The sequence below is a fragment of the Ochotona curzoniae genome, unplaced genomic scaffold (assembly GCF_017591425.1).
Source record: "Ochotona curzoniae isolate NIBS_2020 unplaced genomic scaffold, NIBS_Ocur_1.0 contig_430, whole genome shotgun sequence".
NCBI lineage: Eukaryota > Metazoa > Chordata > Mammalia > Lagomorpha > Ochotonidae > Ochotona > Ochotona curzoniae.
Window position 1 is genome coordinate 16,414,595 of NW_024466219.1, and position 10,558 is coordinate 16,425,152.

A 10,558-nucleotide genomic window follows, 5' to 3' on the forward strand; every position below is an offset into this window, starting at 1 on the left:
ACTTATCAAGATATTAAGTATTTCTATTCCATCTGTTTTAAAATCCTTATTTACTTCTCAAGGCAAATACCCATTCATCAATAATAGAGTTGTTTCTTTAACAAATTGTTTCCCTGTCCTATTTTCTAGGGCATTACAGTCCTTGTGGTAGAGCCTTCTTCAAATCTAGCCTAAATTATTCAATTAGAGCCAATTGGTTTCCTGCAATCCCCATGGTAGCACTCCACCTGGTCTCCTCCGAGGCTCCTTGCTCCGTGGAAGGCCATGGGCATGACACCCTTTGGAGTTGGACAGCTTTCACCTGGGCTCCAAGACTTGCACTCAGGAGTGGATGGTCTCTGTTCTTTCATGAAGAGGAAGTGGTTTAGTACCACCGTAAGTGGTGCAAGAAGCTGGAGGCAGCCCTGGCTGGGGAGGAGGAGCTGGAAGATTTGGAACAAGTGTTCTGCGTTCTTGCCACTCCCTCATTCAGCAAATGGAAGGGCAATGGCTTCCATGGTTCTGTACGTCCTGGTTCCAAGAATCACTCTGAGTTTGATTGCCATTCTGGAGGATGCACTTATGTCTCAGTCTGTTTTTGTTCTGTATATTAGGTGTTAGGCACCAAGGCTTGAAATGGAGAGAAACCATCTCCTACTGTTCTTCTCTGATTCCTCTTGGTTTAGGGGTTCATGCAGGCATTGTGAAATTAAGAACAAAAGTCATTTTTGAATTGTTGGGTTTGGGCCGAGGGCTTCCAGGGAATCATGTATCTTCATGCCACGCCCATGTGGTGAGTATTCAGTAGGTGGCCATATTATAGCTGAATAAACAGGTGTTGAGACTGTATGCTGCAAGAGGAGCTAGAAACACTCCACACAGCCGCTTCTCCAACAGGCTTCCTGCTAGGACATCCTTGCCCTGCCCTGAAAGTAAGGTCATGGCATCCAGTCTGTGCTCCCCTGGGCTGTGTCATAATCCTCTCACCAAGAGACTCAGCACCCACCTCCCCTCAGCCCTGGGGGAACCAGGGTGGAAAATGAAGGACACCCCAGGGTCAAGAGCAGTCCCATTCCCTTCCTCCAGAGGGCGTAGGGAGGGGTCTCTCAACCCCTAAGGAAGATCTACTCTCCTTGCCTGGGTGCACAGTCACAAAGGCAGCATTGGCTGTGAGACACGTCCATAAGCTCACTCAAGCCCTTGTGGCTTATGGAGCTTCAGAAGGTTTGAAGTATCTGGTTTTGCAAGTATCTCTCCAAGGAGACAGAGAGCCAGAAGTTATTCATTTTGAAAAAAAATTTTATTTATTTGAAAATCAGTTACAGAGAGAAGGGGTGGGGAGAGAGAAAGAGAGAGAGAGAGAATCTTTCATCTACTGGTTCACAACCCAAGATGGCTAGAACAGCCAGGGATGGGCCAGGTGGAAGCCAGGAGCCAGAAGCTTCTTCCAAGGCTCCCATGTGAGTAGCAGGGACCCAAGCAGTTGGATCACCTTCTGCTGCTTTCCCCAGAGCATTAGTATGGAGCTGGATAGGAAGAGAGGCAGCTAGGACTTGAACTCGTGTCCATATTCGATGCCAGTGTTGCAGACAGTGGCTTTACCCACTGTCCCACAATGCCAGCCCAAGAAGTTGCATTTATTCCAGGAGTTTGTGTTTGGGGAGGATGCTATTCATATCTTGTCTTTACATCACCCAAAGCCTTGCTCCTTGGAGGATTTTGTGGTGGGACTGGTAGAAGAAGCATAAATAAAGCATCATCTGCCCCAATGACCAGAATTCAGAGCTTGCTCTGGTTGCTGCCAACTGTTGCTCTTTAGCTCTTCTTCCCAGCTTTGTTTGTCTCTGCATTGATCCAGAGGGAAAGAGCCCATCTCCCCCTAGGGCACAAGACCAGGGGGAAGGAGAAGGCACATAAAGGAATTCTTGTATTTAGGAGAGAAGGAAATGTTTCTTGTGAAGTTAAACAAAATAATGTAGAACACCCAGCTCGTGACTGGCACATAGTAGGAGCTCAGTGGGCTTGTGCAGCCTCCGGGAGGTGGATTGAGCCGGAGTGAGGGACACCTGCCGAGTCTCATGGGATTGGCAGCTAGCCCACTGGGCATGGCCTTCCAGAGAGAGTGACTTAACGACATTGCCTGCAGGGTATTGTTGCTCAGAAAGTGAACCAACTTGGATGCTTTGGTGTGGATACGGACTTGTAAGACGGTCTCATTTGCATGGTGATGGAGTTTGTTTTTCCCAGAAGCTGCACGTCAAGACCCAGGAGAAAGAGGCATTTCTTCATAGTGATTAATCAGCTCCATCACAAAGTAGCAAAAAAAAAAAAAAAAAAAAAAAAAAAGACATGAAAAACAATTAAGGAAATGAGGGGAAAACTTATCTCCAGAAGTTAAAAAAAAAAAATTGTCCCCACCCAGTCAGCTTGACAGCATTTCCTCTTATGCACCTGCATAAAAGTGACCGGCCCTTTCCAAGTGGGAAAGAGCAAGGCACCAGGAGCAGCTGCCCAGGAAGAGGAGAGCTGAAGCTGAGCATCTGCCCCAGAGAGCTTTGAGACATCAAAGCTGCAGCTGCCACCACCAGAGGCTGCATCCATCACAGGTGCAGGGAGGGGACCTGTTGTCACACCAAGACCGCCTGAGGAACTGGGTGTTTTGTGGAGAGGGGAGGGACACTGCCTAGGATGAACTGCCTGGGACCAAACTGTCAATGAGATGGACTGGGAACTGGGCAGAAGGTTGGGCCATCAATGTCTTCGCCATGCCATCTCATTTGTGTCCCAGAAACTGTGCTGGGCATTTTATAATGTGCTATGTTATTTCAAATGCTTACACTATCAACTATCTCTAAGCATAAAATGTGCTGCGGGCTCAGTGGAACCCAATCAGGAGTGAGTTGCTATCTGTCTAACCTTTCCAGCTGAGGTGTGGGGACCAGTGGAGGGGAATTGTGAGAGGGGTCTCGGCCTGGCGGAGGGCACCCTCCCACTTCTCAGGGCACTCCTTGCAGAAATGGGGCTGAAAACAGGCTCTATTTCTCTGGGTGCCTGTGGCTCATGGAGGAGACAGTTAGGAGGACGTCTGGCGTCCCACATGTGCTGTGGACTCTCTGAATGACTCAAGGTGCCTGGAATCTCCTTAAGAGGGGACAAAACTTGGTGGTGTGCTGTCTCCCTGTACACTTCCTTGCCTGTGGAATTTCTTCCTTTGCTTTGCTGGAAAGAATTGATGAGTTCTTAATGCACATCTTCACTGGGAAGGATTCATAGCTTCTTCCTTTCTAAAGCAGGAGAACCCAAGGATGGGCAGTGGGGGAGGAGCAGGCACAGTTCTAAGTCACAGTGGCCATGAGTGTGGCCAGTGGTGGGGGAGAACTCTGCAGCCCCTCAATGGACTTGTCACTATGTCCACCCTTGCCATTATGACTCCAGCACACACAGCTGCAAGTGACAGTGTTTGGTGGGCACTGTGGAGGGTGCTGGGCAGGGGCTGGTCAAGTCCCTTGTGTGGTCCTCAGACTCAGTTAGCATGCTTAACTCTGTCCATGAAGCTTGTGCTAGTAGGAAGGTGGGGATGTCTGAGAAAGAAGTGCAGTCAGCTGGGTGGTCACTCTGTGCATCATGGAATGCCACTTAGAGTGGGTCAAGGGAGAGGTGGTGGGACAGAGGCAAGGAGGGTGAGATGCTTAGAAGAGGCAACAGTCCTGCCTAGGAGGAAGCTGGCTGCAAGCTGTCCCTGTCACACTGGTTCTAGGAGCAACAGACATGAGGATGTCAGCATGGACTTTTCGGGGGTTAGGGGATACCTTCTCTGTCTCCTCACCAGGGGGTAGGAGGTGAAATCTGCCGAGCTGGCTCCCAAGCACTGATTTTAAGTCATGGCACATAGAGAGATGGTAACGGGAGGGTGTCTTCTATTTTGGGGGCAACCATTAAAAACCAAATGTGGTTTTATGGTTTCTCAGATCTATTGCCTAATTCCTAGGGCATTTTTCCTATTTAACTTATTAAAAACAATGCTTTTTCACTCCTGTTGACAAAGTGAGCTGTGTTGAGTCATAGAAGGCAGTGATATACACATGAATCTGCTTGCTGGGATGAGAGAGAGAAAGAGAGAGAGAAAGGGAGAGAGAGAGAGACACGAGAGAGAGCAAGCTGCATTGCGCCCTGGAGGGGGGCAGATGAGGAGGGAGTAGGGGGTGTGGGGAGGGCCAGGGCTCACATTTGGTTGATTCAAGGAAGAAGAAGGAGGCAGTTGCCCCTGGAGCTCCACTGGCTGAGGTCTTAAGTCTCCTCCTGGCTTCCCCCTGGCCTGCCCTCTGTGGTTCCCAGGGGAAGTAGATGAGGGGCCCCATCTTCATGGCTCTCTCATCTGCAGGCTGGGCAGCTGATGTGCACCCCTGTCTGTAGGACATGAAGGCACATGGTGTGCCCCTCTGGCTCCTGGGCATGATGGCCATCCTATGCTTAGGGCACAGCCATGCTCTCAGGAGATGTCCCATCTCCATGGACATGCACCACCTGCAGCAGAGTTTCCAAGACATCAAAAGAGCCATGGTGAGTGTGGGTTGAGGTGAGGGGTGGGCAGGGGCTGTGCTAGCTTCTCTCAACCTACTGCATCCCAGGAGGACAGTGCTTGCTCATAGTTCATACTCATCTGTCTGCTCTTGTTTCCCATGCAGCAAGCCAATGATACCTTTCAAAACATCACTGTCCTGTCCACCCTGGAGAACCTGCAGAGCATTAAGGTATTGGCTTGTGTCTGCTCTTTCCTGCCTTATCATCCTTATGGTACAATGGCCCTGGGCTGAAAAAGAAGTTTCCTCCCCACCTTTTCTTGTCCCTAAGCTTTGGGTACTTTACCTGCTCAGGATGGCATCTCATGTGTGTGGGAGTCAGGGGGTGCTGGGCTCCCCAGGATTTTGAGAAGTGCCACCATCCTAGAGAGATCTTGGCAAAGCTGGGTGCTTAGAATGGATGAATTTTGTGGCATTAGGAACATGTTTGTGTGTGTTTGTGTGTGTGTGTGTAGGGGGTAATTTTGGAAAGAATGTATGCATTTTGACTTAAAAGCTGAGGATAATTTCAATCAGTGGATTCATATGGGACATAGGTGTAACACTAGTGGAGGCTGAACTTAAGTCAGGAGCAGTGAGGTGACTGGTTGGTGATACAAAGGACAAATAGGTGAGTGGGAGGGAATATGGAGGAACAATACCTTGGGGTCACCTTACAGAGACGCTTGAAAACCAGGCTGGGTACCTGCTGCAATTAAGGTGGTGGTTACTGAATGCTTTGAGCTCCAAGCTCTGTGGCCACAATGTGTCTATGCCCAGTGAGGGTCACTGGCAAGGACAGTGGTTCAGTTATGCAGACAGGCTGTATACCTCACCAGGGAATAATTCATTTTATAAAAGAAGACATGAGGGGTGCTTTTGCTTATTTCATTAGCAAAAAAGAGGTGAAGATAGAGTGAGAGAGGGAGCTCATTGAACTTCTGATTCACTCCCCAAATGTTCACATTGACCAGAGTTCTTCCAGGCTAGTTAGGAGCTCTGAACTCCCTCTGGATCTCCCATGCAAGTGGCAGGGACCCAAGCACCTGAGCCATCATCCATTGTCTCTCAGGTGTGCCAGCAGGGGAGCTGGATTGGATGTGGAACTGCTGTGATTTCAACTGGCATCTCAATATGGTGGTGACTTTGACCCCTGCACCACAACATGGACCTCAAGAAGTGGCTTTAAAAGTGTGAGCATCTTGAGTTGGGCAGTGGCATAGCAAGCTAAATTGTCTGCCAGTAGTGCTGGCATTCCATAAGGGCGCCAGTTCATGTCCTGGTTGCTTTACTTCCCATCCACATCCCTGTTTATGATCTAGGAAAACAGCAGAGGATGGCCCAGGTCCTTGGACCCTTGAACCCCAATGAGAAACCTGAAAAGAAACTCCTGGATCCTAGCTTTGGATCAGCTCAGCTCTGGACATTGTGGCCATTGAGGGAGTAAACCAGCAGATGAAAGATCTGTCTCTCTGTTTCACCTTCTTTCTGTAAAATCTGCCTTTCAAATAAAAAATAATAAATAAATAAGTAGAATTCCTCTAGTCTTTGAGAATCTTCTAGAAAGATCTGGTTTTTCAGGAATCTATGTGATAGAGTGGTAAGTTCCTGTTTTCTTAGCAATCGAAGCATAGGTCAGGGAGACCTCCACAATTCTTCCATGCAGTGACTCATTGTGGTGGTCAGATGTAGCCACTTAGTAAACACTATTCTTAACCAACTCCATTTGAGACTCTTGAGATGGCACGGCTGGAAGGAATGCTGGAGACTACTATTTTCAGATGAATACTTTCAAATAAGGACATGGAGATGTTGGATGGAAGAGTGACTCATTTGTGACTGAGTCAGAAATGGACCCCGATGTGTGGACCCCCATCTCCAGACTTTCTGTTCTCCCAAGCTGCAGTGCAGTAAGGCAAGGCATCAACAGGGATTCAGATCTTCATTCTCTTTCCCCTCTCCTGCTCGCTCTTGGCTCTTGCTCCCGTCCTTTGCTCTTCTCTGTGACTTTTGCTAGTGCCACAATTGTTGCTTATCTCAGAGACAGATTAAGGGACCCTGCAGTAGCAGAGGAAGGAGAAAGGTTTAGAATTGCAAATGGAGTTTGAGGCCATGTAGGAAAAGTACTCCTTGGGGCAAGAAAAAGACAGTGTTTGTTTAATAATAAACGCAGAGGCACTGTCACTTCTGTGAACCACTGCCTGCTTAGACTTAAGAGTAAATCTTCAGCAGAGTTACCCACTGGCACTCCAGGACAGGCAGAGTGTCAACTGCTAGTCAGAAAGTATCTGATTAGCTTCTCTGGGACTTAGGAGCCTTCTTTGAGAATTGAGCGCTGTGCAGGCTGAGTACTCCCCCCAAGGCTGTACCCAACACCTCAGGTGTCAGTCTACATTCTCATAAGGCTCGGATCATTCAAGTGCTCTCTGGTATTTGGGAAGGAGAGACAGGAAGGGAGCCCAGCACTGCGGTCTGAGGAAAGCACATGCTCATTACTAAGGAAGGTATGTGAGCGCAGTACAGTGTGCACGGCATGTGGCAGCCGTTGAGTGGAGGTGCATGCAAGATTCAGCAGAGAGGCCAGCTTCAACCTCTGAATGTGAAGGAGCATTTTCCAAGAAAGCTGCCTGGCCATCAGCCCTCTTCTGGGGGAGACGCCCTATTCCTGGAAGGATGTGAGCAGAAGTCAGTGAGGCCATGCTGTGGGTGCTAGCCAGAGAATTCTAGTCCTTGACTGGTTCCTGGCCTCATCCTCTCTGTGGGCCATGCAGAAAGAGGGGTCAACTGGAGCTCTCTCCTCCTTGCTGTGGCTCCAGTGGCTTTGATGTGGTAAGAGGGGAGGAACACTCCGAGACCATTATGGATTTTGGAAAATGATTCTCAGTTCTCTGCCCTAGTGCTGTCCACACTGGACAGATACCAAGAACTGGAGCTTCTGGAGTTTCTGTTTTGTGTCTGTAGCCACTGGATGTGTGCTGCGTGACTGGGCACCTCCTGGCATTCTACGTGGACAGGGTGTTCAAGGATCATCAGGAGCCGGATCCGCACATCTTGAGGAGAATCAGTGGCATTGCCAATTCCTTCCTCCACATGCAGAAGATGGTTCAGCAATGTGTGAGTCATTGGGCTGGGATTCTAAGTTTCTGCTCCATGTCTGTCCTGGGGAGAGCCCAGGACATTCTGGCCCCAGCTGGCCTTTTAAAAGAGGCCTGGAAGCAAAGGAAATCCCCTGCTCCATCCTTCATCCACAGGCAGGAGGCCTCTTGCACAGTCACTTTGCTCCCAAGGCCCACTGACATTTCCTGAGATGTTGTGGGGTGACTGGTGCACATACAGTATCCCTTGAGATGACCCCTGTGGCCTGGGAGAGAGATGAACCCAGTTGTACCCATTGCCTCTGGCCTTAGGGGGTTTTCAAGCCAGGTCTAGTCTCTTGAGAGAGTCTTGCCGTAAGGCTCACAGAAAAACCCATTATGATCTAGTAAAATCGAATATTGGAAAGGAAAACCAAACCAACAAAAACTTAGAGTGTGAGAAAAACATGATTCTAGCTCCATTTTTGCTGAGCATTTCCTCTGTAACTTTGTGGCAAGTGAGTTCATCCCTCTGGGGCTTACAGCCTCAGCTAGCTACAAAGGCCGATGACTGTCATCTGGCCTACTTACACTATCAAGGGCATGAAATCTAATGGATTTGTTTAACCAACTAATTAATTAACTAACCCAACTTTTTTCCCTTACCTTGTGGGATGTTATATTCACAGGGTGTAAGACAGTGTTGGTTTCTGCTCTGCTAGTACTGATAGGTTCATGAGCTGTTCAGGCAGAAAAAGCAGGTGGAGTCTACAAACTGGGACTATTCCCCACTGGCCACTCCCAGCTGAGTTTATGCACCTGGCTCATGCTGTGGGAGGGTGGAACGTGATAACTGCTCATGTGGGGACATGGCAGGCTGGGAAGCTCCTCTGACAGGCGCTGCTTCTCCATCACAGCAGGTGCAGAGACAGTGTCACTGCAGGGAGGAAGCCACCAATGCAACTCAAATCATCCATGACAACTATAATCAGGTAAGGTCACAATGAAGGTGGGCATCGAGATTAGGAGCCTGACTGAGAGGGTGGCAACCCTTCAACCTCCTCCTGACTCAGATTCACTCCTTTGCTCAGCTAGTATCAAGTGAGGACCTTTCTACTTGTGAGCCAGTGCAAAGAGTGTGTAGATTTTGCCTGACTGGCTAATTCCCTGGGCTTTCCTGCTCCATTAACCCTCCACCACGTTGAAAAGTTTATCATTATGTTTGACAGGGAGAGAGGGAGAAAGAAAGAGATCTCAACTACCAGTTCATGCTCCCGATGCCCACAGTGGCCACAGCTGGCAACTCGTTTCAGGTCTTTCATGTGAGTGGCAGGAACCCAGTTATTTGAGCCATCACTCACTGCTTCCCAGCATCTGTATGGGCAGAAAAAGGCGGGGCCGGGAATTGAACTCAGGTACTCAAATGTAGGCACCTTAATCAGTGTCCAAACTGCAGCCTGCCTCACTGTTTCCTTGTGCTCTCACATGGCAGGCCTAACCTGGATTATTGTCTGGGGACAGTGCACGCTGCTTAAGATGGGGACGATGCTGAGGGAGCAAAGAATGGCTGTGAGCTGCATGCTTTAGGTACCGGGCATGGGTCTGGGAGTGTACTGTGGTCACTCCCCGGCCTCAACACTGTATGTGCTGAGGTCTTCAGCTATGGATGTTGGCACAGAAGCTGTTTGTTCCCTGTGTCTCCTGAAGACCTGGATACCAGGCAGATTCTGGCTCCATAGGTCTTGGTCCAACCCTGGATTTTTGCATTCAAACTCACCCCTGCATGAGCCGATGTTTTGATGAGGAAGGAGGTTGAGGTTTGCTCAGAGCTCTGCTTCTTTGTGGGGGAGGTTGAGATGCTAGGACTGCAACAGCTAATAGTATATAGTTGCTGCTATGAGCCAGGTACTGTCTAGGCACTCAAGAAGGATTCACAGTGATTGTTCCCAACAAAGGGATGAGTTTCCTGTGAAGGGAATAAGAAGTCAGGAAACCAAGGCACATCAGGGTGGGTGAGATCGGTTCACACTGCAACCAAACGGTAAGTGCAGGATTAGCTCCCATGTGGGCTGGCTCCATGGGATATGTCTTGAGACCTACCACCTCCCTCTGGGCTATCGGGGAAGGAGGCAGAGTGAATCAGGTCACGTGGGCTCCAGTTCTAACTCTGGGGCTCTCTCGCCTCCTGAGGTTGGACAGGACACTCACCCTCAGGCCATGTCAGATGGGAACATCAAGCATCAAGGGGATTAAGACTTCCTGGGAGAAGAGGGACTAATGTGAGAAAGATGCTAAGCCAAGGGCTGGCCCACCAGGATTGTTTTACTTAGAAGAAGCCAGCACTTACTTACATCTGCTGATTTATGGAATGAAATTCTAGGATTATGCTGTGCAAATACATTCCATGAATGAAAAAGAACCCTGTGGGGACCAGACTATGGGGTGAGTGCTTGAGGGGTCACGTAGGGTCTGGGACAGCAGGTGCTGACTGCGGCTTCCTTGGTTTCAGTTGGAGGCCCGCTCAGCCGCCATCAAGTCACTGGGAGAGCTCAACGTCTTTCTGGCCTGGCTTAGCGAGAATCACCAAGACGGCTCTGCAGCCTGACACCAGGACGACCACTTGATCACTCCACCGTGAAATTTCTTGGGGCGACAGCTGATCTGGAAGGGGGAGGAACATGAGGAAGACCTCCTCATGCATATCCCAGTGTCAGGCTTTTGGGAGAAGGCCTTCTGTTGACTTTGAGCTGTCACTGTGTGGTTTGGAGGATGTAGGGAGGCACTGGAGCCAAGCAGATCCTGCTCTGCAGCTGAAGATCTTATGACTGGTCCTAGGCTGCCTTTTCCCCACCTAGGCATACCAGGTGCTCCAGTGTCTTATAAATCACAGAATATGTCTTTCCAAGGTCCCGTGAGCTGGCCCAGGAGGACAAGGCCCACTCCCCC

General features: G+C 49.4%; 1 protein-coding gene across 1 annotated transcript; it reads left to right on the forward strand.

Annotated features, from left to right (window-relative positions):
• The first annotated feature begins 4,395 nt into the window (after positions 1-4,395).
• IL19 (interleukin 19) lies at positions 4,396-10,217 on the forward strand. Its single transcript, XM_040985283.1, has 5 exons — positions 4,396-4,539; positions 4,665-4,730; positions 7,500-7,652; positions 8,530-8,604; positions 10,122-10,217. Exons 1-5 carry the CDS (start codon positions 4,396-4,398, stop codon positions 10,215-10,217), a joined length of 534 nt encoding a protein of 177 aa, XP_040841217.1.
• The last annotated feature ends 341 nt before the right edge of the window (positions 10,218-10,558 follow it).

What these genes read in the sequence shown, in the direction of transcription:
- IL19 (XM_040985283.1), top strand. Translation starts at nt 4,396, where the DNA reads ATGAAGGCACATGGTGTGCCCCTCTGGCTCCTGGGCATGATGGCCATC. An exon ending in AAGACATCAAAAGAGCCATG is followed by an intron (nt 4,540 to 4,664) that starts GTGAGTGTGGGT and finishes TTTCCCATGCAG; the next exon opens with CAAGCCAATGATACCTTTCA. An exon ending in AGAACCTGCAGAGCATTAAG is followed by an intron (nt 4,731 to 7,499) that starts GTATTGGCTTGT and finishes TTGTGTCTGTAG; the next exon opens with CCACTGGATGTGTGCTGCGT.